A 22,152-nucleotide genomic window follows, 5' to 3' on the forward strand; every position below is an offset into this window, starting at 1 on the left:
TGATGAAGCTATAACAGCCTTCACTAAATGCAGAGATAAAAAAATACATTCTTAATAACTTAATGCAGCAACAGGCCTATGGGGAACACAAAATCTGATCATCCAGGTAAAGAGAGCTTTGTTGACGTACAACAGAAATGGTTTCAGGTTATATCAGCCAGCTTAATTATTTTCCTACCTTTTGACCTCTGTGTAATTTCAAAACTTTCCCTTTTTGAGTCAAGTGAAATTTTTTTTGAGGTACAACTCTTAGCTTTAGCAGTTAATTCTGGTACTTTGGGAGATTGTTTTGTGTCAGTTATATTCACAGGTAGAGAAAACCAACTCAAGGAACAAATTAAGATATTTATTTTTGCATTGTTACAAATTTGTGGGGGGATTCTTCCATTAAATGTATTTAACAACCTATTTGTACTCAGGCCTTTCAGCATTTTAGATACGCTAAAATATATACTTTTGGTGCCATACAAATTATGGTTAAAAATAATTCTCAAGGACATACTGAGGGGACAAGAACTTTAAGCAAAATAACTCAAGTTGAAATAGTCAATTCCCTTCAACAGTGGTTTCTATTTCATGAGATTATATTCTTTACACTAGCAAACTATATACAAACAAATACCACAAAACTACCGTAAGTGCAAAAATGTAAAAAATATACACAAACATATACACAAATATGTCTGAGCTTTCTGTCTGAGCTACCTTACAGTTAAGAAATCCAGTACAAATGCATGATTTGTATTTATGTATTTGACTTGTAAGTATCTAATATTTAATTGTAAACAAGATTCAGCATGTAGAGCAACTTAAAACAGTTGTCAGAAGCTTAAATCATGAGGCCTGGAGACTGAACTGTGCACACTAGGATCCAAACTGACATACATACCCACACATTTTCTGACTTATCTCGCAGGGGCATTTAGACTACTTAACAGATTTAGAAGTATTCATCTACCCTAAACAAATTCTTGGATTTCATTGTTTTACAAAATGCATACATTTCAATATTTAAAGGAAAATCAGTATCACATTTGCAGGTGTATGTTTCATGTTTGGTAAGTGTCTTGTTCATAACCATTGAATAGCTTTTTGGTTTATTAAGAAACCTTTCTTGGCAACTCAATTAAGGAACAGTAAATGAAAGCAAGCAATGGATGTTCACAATCAACCACTTAGTGAGCAAATAGAAGCAGACACTTCTCTTACGCACAAATGAACTCATGGGGATTATCCAGTGAGTCACTGGCAGTGCTGATCATTAGGCAAGTACACATAGGGTACACTGCACTGCTACAAACCTGCAGGATTTAGAAGAGATAGTGGAAAGAAAATGGAAGCTGCCTTTGCATCGATGTGATAATTTGCTGCTCTCAGTCACTGCTAAGATTCTTAGCAAGAACAGTTTGTTTGTTTTACAAAAGATGTCTTTTTCTCAGGTACTTCCAAGGCACTCATGGATGTGTTATTTGAAACACGTGGTTATTTAAGAAAACCCAGGGTGACAGTTCTGTTTAGTAGGATGGTGCTGGACTAAGTAACAGTAATAGCAGTTGTAGTGTTAGAGTATTTGGAGAGAATTAAAACATTGTCTATACCAGTTTACAGCCTTTACAAATATGAAAACTACCAATATATCTACAGCAACTGATGTCAGTGGAAAATTCAAGTAAAAGAATATTTTTGCCAACCTCCTTGTGCTAATGGAAAATACAATAATGTTATCCATAAGCTTCCATTTCCAGGAAATAGGTCCGGAGTCAAATCTCATTTTGTGTATTTTTTAAGCGCTTGAAAACTCACAGTACTGAACAGAGCAATTGATTAATCCCTTCTCATACATGATACTTTTTGATTTAAAACACAAGCCGAGCCCTACAACAGATTCTGCAAACTAGTCTTAATGTAAAGACTAGTTTGATAAGTTTTGTGATTTTTTAGTTTTTTAAACATTTCAAACACTGCAACAATGCAGAGTATACACCCAAAAATTAAAAAAAAAATTTCCAAAATAAAACGTTGAAGAAAATTTAGAGTAAATTTCACTGAAAAGGCTCAATAAAGTGCAAGCAGTAAATGAGAGGGTTTATATAGCGAAAAGTGAAGTTTAATAAATTTGTACAATCTGTATTGCTGAAAATGAGAGACACTATAAAAATGTTTTAACTTGACATCATGCCCTCATATAAAAATATATTCTAATTGCCTTGCACTATCAGATCCTGACAGAACTGAAAAAGAAAAGAACACTGAAATGCCACCACTTCTTTTCAGCAGTGTCTGAAAGGCAGAAAATACATTGATTTATGCTACTGCAGTGTACTCTAAGTGGATGAACTGGATTAGCTATTTACTAGTACTAGCTAATTACTAGTATAGTAATTGCCAATGAGAAAGGTGTGTTACTACTTACTTGCATTGATTCACCACCAGTTCTTGAGGAGGCATTCAGGAGGTGCCACATTGCAAACATGGAATTCATTCCTGTGCAAAATGCTCGTACTTTGAGCTCTCACTAAAGCAGAGCTCTCTAATTACTGAGCAGAAGTATGCACTACAGCAAGTATCCTTACATCAGAAAATATTTTGTTATTAAATCTGCATGTATTTCTCCTCTCAAAAGCATCTCCTCCTGCTTGCAGCAAGTCATTTTGCTGAAATAACCAGGTCTTCAAAGTGTACCACAACTTCAGTGATTCCAGTGAATTGAAACAAAACTTCATAATATCACCTGTCACCCTATGCAGGAATTTGTTTTCACCTGGAGCTTTGTTTTACGAAAAATAATAAAGCAGACTGCAGAAATCTTCCCAACAGAGGGGACATTTTCAAATCATTTACTGTCCAGCCAGGTTCTTTGGTGTTCAGGAATAGCTAATATTGTACCAGTGTGAACAAGCAGAAAAAACCAAAAAATTCCTTCATACACTCCTGCTTGTCCCTTATGGCCCATCAGCAAAGTTTCTGCTAGAGGCAGGTTAAGTGAACATAGAGATTGAAAACACTTCCTCATCACCCTTTGAGACTGAAGTCTGTTCAATAGCATCTGATGTCCCCCTTTCAGTGGGAATTTTCCACATGACATATGGGCAGGATTTCCACTTATGACTAGCACAGAACTATGACAAAATTACATACTGGCTAGTCATTTAAAGTTAAATCTACTGAAATTCAAAGTGAGTATCTTTCTATTCAAAAGAATCTTTACTTTTTATTCTCCAGTTTTTGATAATACAAGACAAAAAAATTCATTATTGCACATCTACTGCCAAGACTTTAAACTGCCCCAAAATGGTGCAATGTCAGGTGCTTAATAAAGCTCTGTGGAGATGCATGTCATCTACTAAATGGTAAATAATGTCAGTACCAACTTGGATTTTTGAAATTTTGCTGTCCTTTTTTAAAAACCTCTCGCCCATTCCCAGTTTCAATTAAAGGACCCCAAATACTCACCATAAAACAACTGATGGCAAACAATCTAAATTAAGAATATCTTGTGAAAGCAGCAACTTTGCAACAATATGAACTTTAAATAAAAGCAGATTACTAAAATAAAGTCTGTATAGCCTTATAACTATGAAATTATGAAATAATTTTTACTTATGATTTTTCATTCTTACAAAGAACTGCTGGCGACAATTATAATTAATTGTTTTCCTGAAGAGTAGCTACTTTTAGCATTGTAATTAGTGTAACAGTAGACAAAGATTTTACATATAATGAGTTTAAATAAATTTAAGACACTTTTTTTGTAGGAGCATCATCAAATGATGCTCTTTTCAATAATTTGTGTAAGCTTCTAAACCACGTAAAGGATAATGCACATTACATTTTATTCACACTATAAAAAAAGCACAATATACAGGCCATATCCTTTAAAGTGCAACACAACAGAACATTTCTGCAACATTCAGGTTCTTCAAAAACCCACAAAAGTAGGTATTTAATATTTAGGAACAAATTCTGTTCGTAGGTGTATTGACACTGAATCTAAACTCTGAATGGTTACCAAGCTTGTCCTTGCTGTAAGTGCCACGCTAAAAGCGATGTTTATGACCACTAAACAGTATTATCTTATCTCCTTCCATGTTAGACAGCCTCATGTCTCATGTCCACAATGAAAGCTTTCATTCTTTAGTCAGTGAAGAGCATCTGCAGAGCCCTTTATTGAAGACAGTTCTTTGACTATGCTCGGAAAAACTCTTTAAAGTCCACTTAGCTTCACCATACAGGCTACCACTTCAGATGTCAAATCTACCAAGAAAAATATGGTAAATGGAACAGAGCAAGCATGTCTCTGAGTTGGCAGCGCATGCTTCACTATGTTTGGCACTATCTACCAAATGTATTGGTAACACACAGTATAAGCACGTACCAATTTGCTTTTCACTTCATAAATATTTTTGGTTGGATGTTTTGCTAGTAACAGTTGGAAAACCTCATTTGTTCCTGAGATGAGCATGACAAAACAAAGTGAGCTCCATCTAATGCTGCCAACAGGACATTCTTCTGCATTTCCAGCCTTGCCACCTGCCTGCTGAACCAGATTTACAATCTCAATCCTCCCCAAGGCGCCACTTCTGAGACTCTTCTTGACGCACATCAGGCCTGATCTGGTTTCTCATTCCACCCAGAACATTTGAGGTCGCCTCTGTTGCAACAATGAAAGGTTTCACCACAGTTGGTGGGATTTGGCGGAGGACTCCTCCTACTGCTCCAGTGACTCCTCTGTTCTCATGCTCACGAGCAGCAGTCTCATAGATGGTTTGGGCTGTGTCCGTAATCCCCTTTGAGAAAATAAAGGAAATCAGTTACACTGAAAAAGAAAAAGCAACATACCCTAGTTTTAAGGAAAATTTTAAACTGCTCAGCATTTTTCTACTTGGTGATTTGTATTATAACTGTAGTAAAATAGTACTGATATAAATATGATTTAGTTCTTCCAATGAGGCTTAAATTAACACTCCTACGGACTTAGAGATGTAAATATTTCATGCAACTTCTGGTAGCACATTTTGTGCGTAAGGGAAGAAGCTTTTGAGTACTGTGAACTATTGAAAAAATGACAAATTTCACCAGGAACTCAGCTGACACCTTACTTCATAGACACTACATAAGGTGCAACTACCAAAGTATAACAGAAAAAATAATAAAATATAGAACAGAAAATATAATAAAAACAGCTCAACACTCTAATTGATAATACACTGCCATAGTAAAGAAAGGTTTTACTTCTTCTAAATGCTGCATTATGCTTAAACTCTACCTCCCTCAGAATTAACAGTAACTGCAAAGGTGGTTGAGCAGAAAGGGAAGAATGGACAGCACAGCACAGGAAATCAAGTTTATGTGACTCAGAATAATTGCAAACCATCCCAACCACAGAGCACTCAAGTCCTATTCATACTCCTCTGCATGACATCTCAGGTTTTTTCCTGCTTTTTCCATTCAAGATTTCTGTTGGTTTAAGATAATTGATGAAGACAGTCTTGTTCAAAGCTGAAACCTCCTTCTCCATTTGGTCAGCCTAAACTAACCTCTGTTATTTTATTCACTGTTTTAGGAAATAATTCTTAGCTTTGTTTTCCAACAATTGTTTCTGCACTCACCTCTTTCACAACACTGTATGCTTTGGCTACACCCTCCCGCAGGTCGACCGGCTGATGGGCCAAGCGATGATGGCGAGGGAACCGTTTGATCTTTTTTGCTTCAATGAAGGTAGGCCCTGGGGATACCATGTCATAAGCAGTTTCTGCAGCTGCCTGCACATCAGGAGCAAATGAAAAACACCTAAGTGCTAAAGCACTTGATCATAAATTTAAAATACTAATAGGGTGATGTCATTGAAATAAAAGAATTCTTATTCCACAAATAATATTCATTTGCATCAGATTACAGTTTTGTACAAGAATCTCTGGAATGTGCAGCTCTAACTGTACATTAGTTCCATAATGAAAGAATGTTGTATGTTTGAGTGGGGTTTTCTCCCCTCCTAATTGTTGTCTCTTCAAAGGCATCTTCTAAACTGCATAAAATGCTCCAAGATAAAAACTGAACATTTAATCAGTGGTATTTCTTACAAACACGCAAGCACACATACAATCCCACCTGGGATTTAACAGCACTGGTTTTCTGACTATGTATGCTCAAGCTTAGGAACATATACTGTTTTTGCAAGATTAGGTGGTAAAAGTATATTTTCATTTTTGTGTATTTTTTATTAAGGAACATAAATTTATTAACACTTTAATCCAAAATTGCCTTAAGGTTAAATCCAGGAAGCTTTATAGACTTTGTGTAGATCTGCAGAAATAGTTTTGGTCTGGGTTTGGTTTTTTTTGTTTGTTTGGGCTTTTGTTTAGTGGGCCTATTTTTTTTAAATAAGCACAGATAAGCTGATGTTTTAAAAGAAGTTAAGAATCTACTAGTAGATAAAACACATGCACAGAGAACTCATCTTTCTCAGCATCAGTGATTTTTTAAGTGAAGCTGAACATTTTCCATAATAAATTGTACACTGTAATACATTAAAGACAATGAGAAACAAGCAGCACCTTGGGTGTTCAGCAGTATTTTAACACAATTTTCTAAACATTGCATTTTATGCCATAGTTCTCACCTCCCAGACTGCTGCAAACTTTGCCCAGTCTCTGCTCTCCTATTTATACAGCTGCCTTTTCTTTTTTAGTAGATGCTCCCAACCTTAAATCTATACCATTAGGATATTAGCTTAATACAAAGCACTCACTAGCCACACCTCTCATTTTACATCTAACTTCAGGAATAATACACTCTACCTGTATAGTCTGAACCATTCTGTTTGTTAGCTCCAGTGCTGCCATGGCAGTGGAAGTACCAAAAGAAGCTGCTCCTCTTTGAAAGCCTCTGACAATCCGACCATCCTTGCGGTACTGCTCTATTGGCAACCACACCAGGTCTTTCAGACCTTGCACTGAAAATGAAGACACAACACCAGTCAGACAGTTCCCTGAGATCTGCAGAATGCCTTGAAAGGAAGTGAAAACAAGAGTTAGCATGGTTTGTATTGGTTTTTTGAGAGGGGACAGGTATTGTTTGGTTTTTAAAGAAACAAACACATTCATATGTACGTGAATAGAGGTAAGAACTAACTTACCTAACTGCACAAGTGAATGCATAGGCCCTACTCCTCCCAAAATTCCTGGTAGCTGGTTCTTCTTTATATCGTTAAGCCATTCACTGATGGCATAGGAGAACAATTTATCCACACCTAATAAACTAAAGTAAATATAACTATTAATTTTTATTTAAACAATTCCTAATAAGAAGAATGCATTCATTATTCACTGAAGTAGAAGATGTCATTTAAACAAAAGGTAAGCTTCTTCAAATGTCGTCTTTTTTTGCTGCTGGCTAAGCCAAATATTTCAAAGGCATATGCTTCACAAAACAAACTCAAAACTGTATAATCACATCCAGTTCCATAGGAAGTGAACATGAAACTAAAATGAAGAGTATATCATCAAGAATAGCATATATATTAAATTCTGTTCTGAGTTAGAAGTTCTTCTTAAATTATTTACATTTGAAAAAAACCTAGAATCAAAAAATATTTGTAAAGTCAAAAAGCATTTTGGATTTTAGAAGGGCATCTTAAGAGAAAATTTGCTTTGCATTTGCAATGTTCAGTTATTCCCCATAAACTTGACCAATTTGCAATAGCATTGATCCACATTTTGAGAAACGTACCCGTGTCTGTAACAAAGCCTCTTCAGCTTTAATTCTGAGCAGTTCAACTGAGCAAGTCCAATAAGAATCCCAGCTAATGTTCCCTGTAGGTGAAATATTCTGTTATCACATACATTTACTCAACCCATACAACCTGTGAGAAATAATTTCATCATCTCAATTCTTACTTTAAAGTATTCTGTCTAAATATTCTCCCTCAGTCCCCAAATGCGACTCGTTACAGTGCTATGAATCATGTTACGTGAAAATTTGCAAAAAAGGAAACTTGGCTTAACCTGCTACTCAAAGAAAAACATCTGGATACAAGAGAGCTTCTTCAGAAATAAGAAGTTATAATAAATTATGTAAACATAGTTCTGGCTTTAGCAATTTCCAGGCATTCTAAAGCTACCATATTTCATGTTTCGATTTCTGATAGTCAGGCAAATCCAAGAAGTTGCTGCTTTCCATATTTTCCTACTGATTTGCCATGACAAAGTGCAAGTCTTGTCGTGCAGATAGGATTTTTTGATGTCAGCTTCTAAACTCAGTGTGATAAAGAATGCATATTTTAACAAGAAGCATGAGCATTTTTTTCATCTGCAATAGATTCTGCCATTGCCACTGAGGCCTATTTGTTACTAGACTTCAAGGAAAGGAAACAAAGAGAACAAGAATATTTTGTTGTGGTATTAACGAGGAAAAAATAAAATGCGTAATTCTGGCATCAGACAGTGGTATCATACTTTGAGGGGCACTGCAGCTAGACACTGTGATTTCAGGCTAACCATTGAGCTCATAAATGCGACATTCAAGTTCCATCCTGGGTTAATCACATGTGGGGGATCCTTCCCCAGTTTTCTAATTAAGAGTGAAATAAGGTTAAGCTTTACTAAAACTAAGGGGAAAAAAAGTGGTTTATATTTGTCATGATCACATCATTAATGAGGAGGGAGCATAAAAATATACCCCCATTTATGGAAGCAGAGAGGGGAAAGCAAAACAAACACCTAATTTTTATTCTATAGAATCAGCATTATACACAAACCTGATCCATTGATACATGCTTGCCATGGTAATCAAGCCGTATTGGAACTTCTGACGTAAAGCGAAATTCTCTGGGACATACAAAGAAAATATTATAGTGAGAAACATGAAAAGGAAATAAAACTATCCTCCTGAAAAGAAACTCACAGTTTCCCATTCTCCTGGAACAGGATGTCACACCCTTTTCTGTAAACCATAAATCCTTCATTACTGTGTTAGTAGTTCAGAATAAATGTACAAAATACAGTGGCAAATTCAGCTTTTCTTGGTTTATTCACATCTATTTCAGGTTAGCATTTGTAATAAAATTTAAAAGTCCTGCAAAAGTGCTACTAATCCTATGACTGAGTATCTTTATGTTAAAAAAACAAACAAACAAGCCAACACCCACAAAATTATGCTTCTGTGGGCAAAATTTAGTGCTGCAAGTGGAACTTGATGAAAAATTCTGTTGGCAATGTATGTGGTGAAATAGAACCACAGCCACGCTACTACAATCGGACTCTGTACTGCTTACCACAGCACACATCTATTGTTAGAGGCACTTATGATCTGAATACACACAAAAAAACTTTTACATAACAAGCTACAACTTTCATAGTCACTTCCCAGTCAGGGTTACATTAGAGTTTCTCTTCCGATATTTTAATTTCACACCTCTCTTCCACTATATCTTTATATTCTCTTCCTTTATATACTCTCATCTCTGATTATATTAGATAATTTATAGTTATACATAAGAGTACAAACACTGCTCTTTTTATGCATTTGTAAAACATCTCATTACTTGTTCTGTATGGGGCAGAAATCTACGTTTTATTTCCTTGTGCACAGTAGTGTGCAAAAGTTAAAAAAAAAATCATTGGTGACCTCCCAGTGATAGGAACAAATATATTTGCTTTCTACAAGCAGCCAATAAACAAAAAAATGCACCATGCCTGAAGGTCTGAATAGTTTATCACCACACTTTCTTAAAACATTCAGCTATGTGTCACTGGAAATTCTGTAACAAAAGTTTACCTGAAAAATACAGGCTGATCACTGTACGATGTCGTTTCTTGTGAGAAATGATCATCATCTCCATTAACCACATCCACAGAATCAATGCTGCCATTTTCATTTGCTTGCTTGTGTGATGCAAAAGAAATGACTGGACTTGGTTCCTTAAGGCTACTGACATGCCTGGGCAAACTACATGTAACTTCACCACCAGGAGACTTTTTAACTAAGAAAAGAAGTTGTGCACAGTAAAGTGACTCATATTTTTCATAGTGATTACAGAGAGATTGCATTTACACAATTACTGCACCCTTAGTAAGCTCTAATGCTTATTAGTAGGAATTACTAGCAGGGCAATATTTAGATTCTCTTAGTTTTTGATAGAAGTTATTACATGCAGCTGAAGCTGAGGGTAGTGCATCAGCATAAATAATGTATCTGGTTCTAATGGCAGTCCTGCAGAGTGCTTCACCAGCTATGCATTTTAGCATGACATCTCCACAGAAACAGGTAAAGTATAGCTGCTAAGAAATATCCAAATATAGTTAACAGTGGAAATATGCTTTTCAACAGATACTACTTTTGCATCAGATAATGTAATTGGTAAGAAGCACTGCTTCAAGTGCCTACATACATTATTTAATATCCCTTGCATAAAATAATATGTTTGTCTAATAGCTTGAAGTTGGCTAACACAGAATTCAACTTTATAAATATGTAGTACAATATATTAGTTTTATCTAACTCGCAAAAGAAGATACACAGTTCTCAATTTTTCCAGAGACTCTTATTAAATATGCTTCAATTTTGGTTAAACCTTTTATAGAATTAAAATTCCAGGTGTTGAAGATCTTTGTTCATATTTCTAAAATAAAAAGCTTAAATACCTAAGGCTTTTGAGTTCTAAAAAGTCAGTTATTAATGTTAGTGCTCAAACCCCAACACAATTCTTTATACACACAAGATTCACATGTGAATTCATAGACACGTACACAAATTAAAGGAGAAAGAAGCAGCACTTTTTATGATAGGTTTTTTTTTAGAAATATACCTTCAGGATCTGGAGTAACTAAGAGTTCTACTTCTGTAGAAAGGCTAGTGAAAAAGTCCTTCAGGAAAAACAAGGCATCCTAATGGCAAGAAGTAAAATACAATCAGGTTAAAATAAATACAAAGACTCAATTCTCTAAAAACATTATCTACTATTCCAGATCTATTTCTATGCAGATATGAAACAAAACTTTTTTTTTTTTTAATTTTGATCCTTTAACATATGCACAAACTACACAGAAATTTTAGGACAGAAACTGGGAAGATCCTCTTAGCCACTGCACCCTGCTCCATATAACAGGACTTCATGATCTAGATAGCTCTGTCTTAAAAATTCAGTGTTATTTTCATCATTTCTACCCTCATTTTGGAGACTGTTCCAGAACCCAGGTGTTTTAATGGCTATAAACTTTTCTCTGATTTGTAGTAGAAGGTATTTAAATATAGTTTATATCTTCTCTAGTACTGTCAAAGTCAATCAAAACATTACAAATCAGGGCTCATTACTGCTTCATTAAAAGTCATTAATATCTATGGTATTAATGTCTTAATAATGTCAGAAAGCTATTACATCCCAGCTTCTTTTTCAGACAGATGCATCACACTGGTGCCTTTTCCATCCTATCATTGATGACAACCGGACTTCCTTTTCCATTTTTACTTCCAGTTGGTAAGAATGACAGCTTAGATAGTGATAACAAGTATTTCTAATGACTGCATGCAGCCCTGTGCTTCCAAAAAAACCTGTGGTTCATTTCACAGAAGTTGTAAAGGTGAATTCCATTTATGGTACGAAACATAAAAGACTAAAAAGTAACCAAGAGGGAACACATTTTCCCCCTAGATGGCAGTATTTCCAGGTCATTTTTTTCTAGATTAGGTTATTGCAAACCAGACAGAGCTCAGTTTTGTCAAAAGCAAAATGAAAACCTGGTCTCTAATGTGTGTTGAAAGAAAGAAAAGGTATGGAAATCCTAGTTATGCTCCTGAAAAACCCAAATCCCATGTAGCTCTCTGAAGATGAACAAATCAAGGAAGAAATGCCTCAACAAAGAGTAGTAACTGCACTTCACATTTGCCACCATACACATACATAGCTCTTACTGGTTAAGAAAAGACCCAAATATTTCTTGAATATATCAAAAATACCTTGCACAAAGACCTGCTAAAGAAAGTAAAACAATTTCAGCTCCCCCTGCCACTGCAGTTGATAGCAAGACAAAAGATTCAGGTTATAGAAGCATTTCTTAAATGTCAAGTGCCCTTGACCAAGATGTTGTAAACCACTTCTGAATTAATGATTAACCTTTTTCAACTAAAAACAATGAAGTCACTTCATGAACAAACAAAACCAGATCATTTAAGAAAAAGTAGTTATTTCTAAAAGCCGTGATTCTAAACGCTTTGAGATTATCAGAAGCTTCAGGAGGAAAATTTACTGAGAAAACTGTTTTGCCTAAAGATATTCTTAGTCTTTTTAAAATAAAAAAAATCTAGCCTCTGTAATAGCTGGAGCAGAAGGCAAGTTCTAGCACCGATATAAATGAAACAACAGAGATCCAAAGATTAAATAAAAAAGGTATCACAGCAAGAAAATGTAAAACATAAAATATGTATGATGGCTAAAAGTATCTGGTTAAGAGAAACCCCATGTATCATTCAATAAAGAAAAAATTATTTTATTTTTTGCACTGGCATAACCAACCTGGTCAATATTGAGGCGAAGTGGCATTAGTGAAACACGTAAACAACATTCCTGTGGGGATCTGCCAGACTCTGGACGGACATGTAATGCTTTAACTGTTAACTGAAAAACAACAACAAGATCAATAAAAGCACAAACATTCACAATTATTAAATCTCAGAACACCAGCTAGGAAAAACACTTACTGCAAAATCTCTGTACTAGTATGATTCCACTTAGCAATTACCATTTGAATAAAAACCTACTCTGAATTTATAAAGAAACAATTAAACCCTCAAAAATTATGAAATCCTTTATAGAACCAGTAAGACCACTGTATACCATAAAAATACAAATCTGGATGTGTAGTGAAAAGTCTCATCAATGATACAAGCAGACATTTGCTCAAAACCAAATTGTGAAAGCTACCAAAGTAGTCCTGCACATCTTCTTTTTTAAATAACAGTCTCAAACCCATTAATACCTGACATGCTGACATTCACACTGACCTTTGAATTAGTCTTAATATCCACAAAGAGTCAAACAAATAACTATCAACAAGTTATATTACTTCAGTGTAACAAACTCATGTTTCTGCTTCTGCAAGATAAAGAAGTCCACATAGCCCCACAACGATAATTCAAGCACAGTAATTGTAAGAAATTAACATTTCATAGCTATACCATGTTTGAATGTGCTTTTCTGGGCATCTCTTTACTGCAGTAGAGATAGAGAAATTTATTCATTTGTGATGTAGCTAAGCGATCTCTGATCTCGAGATCTTGAACAATAAAAACTTGTCGTGACACTGGCTGCTCCAACAGACAGGATTCACCATCTGCACCACCTGGAGGATACACTTCATGCTGGAATTTCACCTTTTAAAAAGGAAAGAAAGTCAGTTTCATTGAAAAACACCATTTAACAGCAGAATAGTTCTTCAAAAAAAAAAAAAATAAACAAAAATCAGGGAAGTATACCACATACAAGAACTTTTACAGCTGTCTACTATTTTAAATTTACAGAAATACTATTAAGATTTCTGAACATTATTCAGGTTTTTACATATCTAGCAGTAGAAATCTTCCATTTCCAGTAGTGTACATGTTTGTTTTTTAATATGCAAATTCAAGACAAAACAAAGAGTCAGTAAAAGATAAGGAATTAATTTCACTTTTTTTTTTAACATGGGCTCAGCTTTTTCCTCTCACTCCTGACATCTTTCTCACTTCATGGTGAAGCCTGTACCAGACAATCTTGCAGTTCTTGAGCCTTGCACCCTCTAATACCGAAGAAAAACTGTTTCTTCACTACCAACTGATTTCTCAAGTGGCTTCTTGCCACTTTGTTTCCTTTTTCTTACTCACTTTACTCCACATAAATCTAAATCAGCATTTCTCTAAGTTATCCTGGTTAGGTCACCCCTGGATGCAGCTCTCATTTCCAGCTGCGGTGACGCACAAACGCTGCCCTGCTCCCCCAGCGCGGCCGCAGCCCGGCCGGCCATGGAACACTGCTGGGCGCACACAGCGGGCGCGGCAGCGGCCCCTGCCGGCGCCGCGCTCAGCTCCCAGGCGACACCGCTTGTGACGCCTTTATTCTCCTTCAGCGCTTCAAACATTGCTATTCGGCCTTGAACCGAGTCAGGGGCCCAAGCAGGGGAAAAAACCTTTATACAGCTTCAGTGCTAACAGCAACTCCCATTAAAGATCTGCAAATTGGGTGATGGCTATAATTCTACATGTGTAGTTTTCCAGGTGGAATATGAAATGCTTCCCTTTTCCCTCTATTTTATTGCAATGTCATGTTTTTTCTAGAAAAGGCTACCTTAATATCACATATTTCTGGCAAGCTTGAAGTACTAATGGGATGAATTTTAAGTTTTAGAAATGCACATAGACTATAAAAAGGCCTTTATTTTTATGTAGTGCCTTTCATGTTTATGGAAATGTTTGAAAACATCTTTTTTTTAATATAATCTGTTATTGATCCATGTAACATGAAATATGTTTATTTCCTTACCAATATTATTCACAGCACTAAAAAAAACCAACTAGTTCCTATGTTAGAGCTAAGCACAGGCTTAAAAACCATAGTAAGATACTTATGCCTGAAGGTGCTAAATATGTTAGGGGAAACACAGAAACAACACTGATATAACTAGATGTTATTTCATATCCAGCTATCAAACCAATACACTGAACATTCTCAAGAGATCTATCTTGCTTATTTTGTTAGAACACTTTATTTCATAACAGGTGTCCCTATTCAGAATGGAACTGAAGAAAGAAAAACAGAACAGCAGTTCTGTATAATAAACAAGGACTTTTAAGAATACTGTGATGAATATACTCCATCTTTAGGAACAAGCTTATGCAGCAAGTAAATGCTATGCCAATAGTAACAGTTTTTCTTGACAAATTCTACATTCATCACCATCAAAGTGACTGCTTAGAAAGAAACAGTACTGAACTCTAATAGAAAGGTGTTATCAAAGGAGTATAACATGTAAAGATATCCACACACTGAAGTCATGGCTGAAGCTGTTTCTGTTACTCACCTTGCTTAACTGTATTTCCATTAGAAAGTCTGGGTTTCTCCCTCTTCCTCCACATGCTGTATTCCGTCCATGCCTTGTTGGTGTATGAGAAGGAGAACTGTGGGGACTTCTGGGGAAATAAAAAGGAAAAATACACTTTTGCAGATTAAAGTTATCTTACTGTAAATCTAAAAACTAAATGCACTGGATGTAACTTCTCGCTATTTTAATTATATTTTTTAAAAAATTGAAATTATGTTACTGTAAACCAAAAAATTTCTTTTTGTTCAACTAATACACACCTAAGCAGAATGCCAGGAACATGTATCCCACCAAATTAACATTCATTTCCTTAATTTTGACTGTAATAATTTTATTCTCTAGCTCACAACATCCTGTAAATCTGACTTTTATGCTCCTTAAGTTCTGATCTCTTTAGGAAAATTTGACTACTAATATTACCCTAAAACAAAATCCATTCCCCCACCCCACTCCAAAAATCAGCAAAATCCAACCCAGCTTGTCCAGGCTGACACAAGAAAAACTCTGATGTGTGGAGTCAAACTGAATAAGAATCTAGATGATCCTTAAGAGCCTTTCCAACCCAAACCATTCTATGACTGATTCCTTGTGAGAAGAGAGCCAACAAGCAAGCAAGGGAGACTTGAGACTGAGCAATAAGATTACTCCAAATCAAAAGAATATAAAGTATTTCTAAATTTTCTAACCCACATAATTAGATCAAACACTTACATGAAACTTTTAGCTGGAGAAGTTGGTGGTGCAGTCCCAAAATCCCTTCCACCATAAAGATGCCAAATAAGAGATATTTCCTTTACAACATAGCGTACCAGAGGAACAGGAAAATGAAGGGGAGCTTTGCTTGTATCCGTTTTTTTAATAGGTTGACTGAAATGATTTTCCTTTATGATAATTGCATCATCAACCATTATTTTTATAACTGGCTCTTCCTCCTTTTCCTAATTTAAAAAAAAAAAAAAAAAAAAAAAACAAACCAAAAAAACATGGCATTGACAAGGTGAAATCTGATTTCTTTATTGAGACGTCTAATTCTTTCCCATGAAAAGGATAACTTTTCTGTACTGTCGTCCAAAGCCTACACAACACATGATAGGTTTAGAAATGTTTCTTATAAAGTACAGACAAAAGCATATGAAAAAAAGTAGAAGCTGTAATGCAGTTAAAAACAACAATAAAAACACCCAAACCAAAACAAAAAACTTCCCCACCCAAACTACAAACAAAATGAAGTACTAGTTGCAAGCAAACAGAAAACCACAGAAGACCCCAGGCTATTCTATTAGCACTTCCGGAAACAAACAAGCTCAACTGTAATTGGGAAAATGTAGCTTCTTAATCAGGGACCCAGGAACTGCTTCTGTCATGAAGAATACTACCAGACAACATGCAGAGGACAGACATTGGTGTAAAGCAACACACAAGCATTTCTCTGAGGTTTGGCAAGGATCTTAGGTCCTCAGAAACACTGAGAGCTTAGACTAAGAGAGAAACTAACAAAAGATCAGAAGACATGCAAAGCTGCTGTTTTGATTAAACATGACCAAAATGTAGGAAAACTGCCAATACAACTCAATATAACATTCACATAAGAGAACAATTAGATAGTGTAGAGATATAGAAAAGTCTTATCTATTTGAAAATACTTGCACTCATTCGTAACAGTAACAATGCAGGAATTCCTTTCAAACAGAAAAGCATCACTAAGCAATCACAGAAATCTATGATATCTTATTTGTCCAGGTTTTACATAGGCTTTTCTCTAATTCAGTTTATATATGGATTTTTTTAAAGTAATTTTCAAAGGTTCTTACAGCAACGGCAACTTTAGGAGCAAAAAGAATGCAGAAATCATCACTTTCTGCCGGAACATCTCCCATGGCCTCACTTATCAGGTGATGAGTGAATGAAGCGTAAGTGGGACTCGGTTCTTGTGAAACATTTCCACTTTCATCTGGAAACAGGAAGAGATCTGAGCAAGATGGTTCCTGAGTTTGAGATTTGTCATCCAAAACTCCTGGGAGTTGAAGAAGGGTGGGAGGAAAAAAACATGTTTCAGTGTTAGAATCCTTACAAAATCTGAAAATTAGATAAACTAATGTTTGTAACTTCAACTGTATCAAGGAAACTTGCTTATTACATCTTGAATCAATTCCTACTATAAATAATATACAATTCTCAAGTTTCTCATTCTGGTAGTAAGATCACAGCATCAAAAACTTTCAGTAATACAGTGACTGCTCACCTTCCACCACAGAAAAGATGACCAGACATTATGGAAATAGTAATGGAATAGAAATCTACTTCCAGTACAAAATCCTTATCAAATTTAAACCTGAATTACACTCCAGCCATGATACGGAAGCTATAATCCTGTGATAAAAATTAACTTATCTTGTTCTATCTGCTAACTTAAAAAAAAATTTATAGCTGAAAGTTCTTCCTGTGATTCAGAACTGCACCATCTTCCTGGACCTCCCTCAAACACAGAATAAAGGTCTTTGGTTCCTCCACATTAACTTATACTCCTACAGGATTAGGGGTCTTGACAGAGTCCCAGAGACAGTTTTCTTCCCTGCTGCTTACAGTGCCTCAGTAATGTGTATTTGACTAGAACCTCCAAGTACTTCTGCATTACTATTATTAAAGACAAGAATCTGTTCCATAGTTTGAAGATCTCAGACATCCTAAGTACCTGCTCCCATTCTTATTGCAGCCATCTCTACATACACAAAACTTTCAATCCCACTTTTCTTTCCAGAAAAAAATGTACTTTCTATGCAGTTAAGCCTTCAGAGGATTCTTACCATTAGACTCTTGCTTCATGGCAGAAGCAGTCTGTTGAGTCTCAATTTCTTCCATCGCATCACTCATCAAATCCCGTAAAATCTGCTGCTCAGATTCAGCAAGGCCTGGTCCATGGGAAGATGGTTGGCTAAAGGTTTCTACCTATAAGAGAGGAACTGTACATAGTTACATCTCAAAACCAACAAATGTCAAAAAAGATTCTGCTAGAACAGCTTGATTCACAGCTCTTGAACTGTGAGAAAAAACACCTTAACTTGTTAAATAGTCAAGTGATCTGAAACATCAAGCTGGATGATCCATAAAGTAGGTTAGAACATTATGGTTCACGGTATTTAGATCATGAGAGTACCTGGACAGCTCATATATGTCCTGGAATTTTCTTCTTTAGATAAGAATAAAGTACAAGAGGTGAACAGAGTAATATTTTAAAACATTTAGTGACCAATGCAGAAAAAGAAAATATTTTAACTCTGAAATATATTTTAAATTAGATACAATTTGTTAATTTCTTTGCAGAAAATCTCATATTATTTGTAAATAGAATGGGGATTAAAATCAAAATATATTACCAAGAAGCAGAAAGTTACGTTGCTATCAATTTGCCATTGTATACCTTCATTTTTGGCTTGCTAACTCCACGTTTGACCTCTGTCTTAGCAGGTGGATGTAAATCACCATAACTGGCAATATACTGTATGAGATTCATTAGTGCAGCACATGAATCAGAGCAGGTACGAATATGGATTACATCACTGGAACAGTGCAGCTCAAAACGTGGTTTAGTCTAGATAGCAACAATGAAAAAACAAGAATAAACTTCAAGTCATCCTAAAGTTCCATAGAAATGGCATACACACAGCTGTTTTTAAATTATTTTAGTTAACTAGTCAAAAAAGTAGTTAAAAAATACAAATAAACCAAAAAACCTTTGATTTTAAGTATAATGAAGTAATTTTCAAGTCACAATCTCTCATGAAGATTTTACATTTTAGTTTGTTTGTGATTGAATACTTACTCTTTCTCCCTCAGAATCTGATTTTACTGCTGTAATGGTTAGTTCCAGCAGTCCCATATCCATAACACGAACATAATCTGAAATATGATAATTTTAAAAATTACTAAGAAAATAACAAACCCCTATATACCTATAGTTATAAAACCATTAAAACCAGTATGAGCTGTAAAGGAAACAAAACCTTTTATATCTCTGCATTTCCTTCTTTGATGAGGATTACTTTCAGAGTTCAAGTTTCAGCTACTCAAATCAAGAACTTGAAGCTTTTCAGTCCAGTGTATCACTCCCACTACCACCATCTGTGTGCACTGTAATCTTTTAAGATATTTATCTTCATCCCATCTGTGTGAGTTAGAGAAACCAAGGCACAGAGAAGCTGAATGACTAAACATTCTACCAGCTTTTTAGCTGAAGTGAGAGAGAACACATGTTCATATTGTACTAATCTTTCAGTGCTATGAATAACTTATTTGTCCTCTTTTGTTGTTTAAACAAAACAGGCTTACCTTTACTGTGCCCCCTACTAGAGATCTCTTACCTAAGCTAAATACACGTTTGTGGGCACAAGGTTTCATTATTTCTCCAACTCATTAAATATTGATTCAAGTCCCTCAGTCCTTAAAGGTTCTTACTATAACTATTTCGATGAGAGCAACGCAGCTGGTATGATTCTTTTCAGAACCTACAATTCCATGCCTTTCAACTACTTCAACTAGATGAACCAAGTTAAACTATTTAGAATATATATATCTCATGAGATCTCTTTCTAAGAAAAGTTCTTTCTGTGAAACTCCAGATTTTTAAATATATGCTTTTTCAAATACCCATTATAAACTGTAACAAGATACTAAAGGAATTGCAAGATGCTTTTCTCTGACATAATTCTAGATCCAGAAATCCACACCAGAGCACTCAGATTTTTACCAACATTGCACTATTCTTGCATACTCGACTTGCTGCTCCTTATCTCCTCAGTCCTCTTCTTCAATAACCATTGCACATGCTGAATATGCCTGTAATTTGCTTTTTTAGGCTCTGCAATTGATTAGTCACATCTGAAGCATCCTTACCTCTATGGAGGTTCACCATGACAGTGTTACACTTGTCAGACAAATGCAAAGCAGCTTCATCTAAAATTATCCTGAGAGACAATAAGGAGATGAAATTAAAATGCTAGAGAAATGCTGTGCAATTAGTAAGTCAAAAGAAATTAGTATATAAAAAAATATTCTAAACCACAAATACACCTAGCATATCTTAAATCCATACTCTTCACTTTAAACTTTCAGAATTCTCACATCTATTGACAACTAACTGTAATCGCTAATTACCGCTATTTAATCGCTATATAACCACTAATTATATATTTCTTATGCTTCAATTTATATATTTGATCCTTCCTAGAATAGAAAATAATGCCTTAATCCTTAACACTTATTTCTATTTCTGGGGTTTTTTTCTCTTCTTAATAAAGTTAACAGAACATTTGTTTCAAAGGTCACTTAAAAGGTTTTATCAATAAAAACAATAAACTTTGTAGATATTTCACAACAGAACAGGTAAAACAGAGTGAATATTCAACTGAAGTTACAAGAAAATTATTAGAAGTTACAGATATTTTCATTAGTCATTTAATATTCAATTAACTAATACACTGTCTCCAAGTAACAAATTACAAGAAATCTTAAGGTCTTACTAATTCATAAAATAGACATAACTTCATTTCAGGACATTCCAATCTTAACTAAAAATGCAGAATTGCTTGTTGTAAAAAGGAAGCAATCCAACTAAAAAGTATAAATAAACAAAATTATTTAACCTAATAAAACAGAAGGATTACATGTGAGCAAATTTCACAAGATGGAAACCAGTGTAATCATTTACACAACATTAATGCATTAATGCTTCAAAAAAGCATATAGGCATTACAAGTTGTACAGGAGCTTACATGATTCACAATCATTTACATCATACCTGAGAGTAGAAGAGGATTTATCTACTGCAACACTGCTGGAAATGCTGAAAGTTTCAACAGTAAGTAAAGATCTGACTGGCAAAAACAAGGGCCTAATAACAAACAAGAAAAACAAATTAGTGCTCTGTACCTATTTGGAAGTTCACTCAAAGCCTTATAGATTACCTAACTCCATCTTCCCAGACCTAGGCAAGTCATTTCCTACTTTAAATTCCTTCCAGTTAAGGGATTTCTGTTAAGCACATTTTTCAAAAGTGCCTAAATAAATATTATTTATAGTATGCAAACTTGATCATTCCTGAAGAGTAAGTACGCAGTTACAGAGTCAAGTGACACACTTGCATTTTACTTACCTGTAATCAAGAGCACAACTCCACAGATGTACATGAAAAGTTGTAATTGTAGCTGGAGGACTATATCCCAGAACAGGCTCATCAGAAATATTCAAAAAATATAAAATCTAAAAATCACAAACATATTAATACTTCAATATCTGTTAAATTAACAAACAACAATGCATCCCAAAAGAGAAACCCTGTAACAGATATGACAATAAAATGTTAGATTAGTGGAAGGAAAAGTGTGAACAGACGCAGATATTTAAAGATACTTACTCAATATCTTTTTAGAGAGAAGCATAGAATGTAAACAACACAAAAAACCCAAAAAAACCCCCACCAAAACATAAAAACTGCAGCTTCAAAGGTATGGAAAAGACCAATCCACATACACTCAAGTGCCTCCCTGTAACAAATCTTGACAATGCATTTTTAAAACACTGCCCAAATACAGTCTTATGCATCCCCCTTTGTAGCTGTTACTAGTGTTTGCATTTTCCTTGCTCTCTCTTTGAAAAGCTCACTTTTCTTGTAACCCTCTACATTGTTCAAGTTATCTTCAAGTCTTTCTTGAGGGGTGAGAATGGGAAATACACTCAGACCCATGTGCACATTCATTGTATAAACAGTTTTTTCATGTACTACAACATAAAACTAGCTGTTATCCTCCTCTAGAAGATCTGTCATAGTTCCCTCTCCAGTATGTTACACTATAAAAGTTTTTAAAATATTCCAAGCCTGAGGCATACCATCACTGCTGGTCTTTTAATTTTTTCTTCTAACTACCTCTTTGGACATTTTTTTATTTCATCTCTCCCCCTCCAAAAAATATTGCCTGTGATGCACTTGGGAACATTACTCGAGGAAAATTTCACAGAGCAAAGAAGCAACACGGTGTAAAACAGGCTACACAAACCCACAGGAATATTATGCTGAGGAGAAAATAATGGC

At 35.1% G+C, this 22,152-nt stretch overlaps 1 protein-coding gene across 2 annotated transcripts in view; it reads right to left on the minus strand.

The window, feature by feature from the left end:
• Window positions 1–325: 325 nt before the first annotated feature.
• The window catches only part of ATG2B (autophagy related 2B), a 46,770-nt gene continuing 24,943 nt past the window's right edge, over window positions 326–22,152 (minus strand). Inside the window, exons 24-42 of one of the 2 annotated variants that reach the window (XM_066188755.1) lie at window positions 21,217–21,323; window positions 20,863–20,955; window positions 19,959–20,029; window positions 18,889–18,965; window positions 18,487–18,657; window positions 17,873–18,014; window positions 16,880–17,082; window positions 15,780–16,006; window positions 15,048–15,153; window positions 13,171–13,365; window positions 12,509–12,610; window positions 10,805–10,883; window positions 9,775–9,979; window positions 8,756–8,825; window positions 7,729–7,811; window positions 7,136–7,257; window positions 6,798–6,952; window positions 5,610–5,762; window positions 326–4,787 (exon numbers count right to left, since the gene is read on the minus strand). In XM_066188755.1, the coding sequence (XP_066044852.1) occupies window positions 4,557–4,787; window positions 5,610–5,762; window positions 6,798–6,952; window positions 7,136–7,257; window positions 7,729–7,811; window positions 8,756–8,825; window positions 9,775–9,979; window positions 10,805–10,883; window positions 12,509–12,610; window positions 13,171–13,365; window positions 15,048–15,153; window positions 15,780–16,006; window positions 16,880–17,082; window positions 17,873–18,014; window positions 18,487–18,657; window positions 18,889–18,965; window positions 19,959–20,029; window positions 20,863–20,955; window positions 21,217–21,323 (2,592 nt within the window). In that variant the 3' untranslated portion in view covers window positions 326–4,556. Of the gene's footprint in view, window positions 4,788–5,609; window positions 5,763–6,797; window positions 6,953–7,135; window positions 7,258–7,728; window positions 7,812–8,755; window positions 8,826–9,774; window positions 9,980–10,804; window positions 10,884–12,508; window positions 12,611–13,170; window positions 13,366–15,047; window positions 15,157–15,779; window positions 16,007–16,879; window positions 17,083–17,872; window positions 18,015–18,486; window positions 18,658–18,888; window positions 18,966–19,958; window positions 20,030–20,862; window positions 20,956–21,216; window positions 21,324–22,152 lie in introns of both variants that reach the window. The other variant, XM_066188754.1, reaches the window with a different exon arrangement.

Source organism: Chamaea fasciata, unplaced genomic scaffold, assembly GCF_029207755.1.
Source record: "Chamaea fasciata isolate MVZ Bird 193981 ecotype frontalis unplaced genomic scaffold, bChaFas1.0.hap1 SCAF_7, whole genome shotgun sequence".
NCBI lineage: Eukaryota > Metazoa > Chordata > Aves > Passeriformes > Sylviidae > Chamaea > Chamaea fasciata.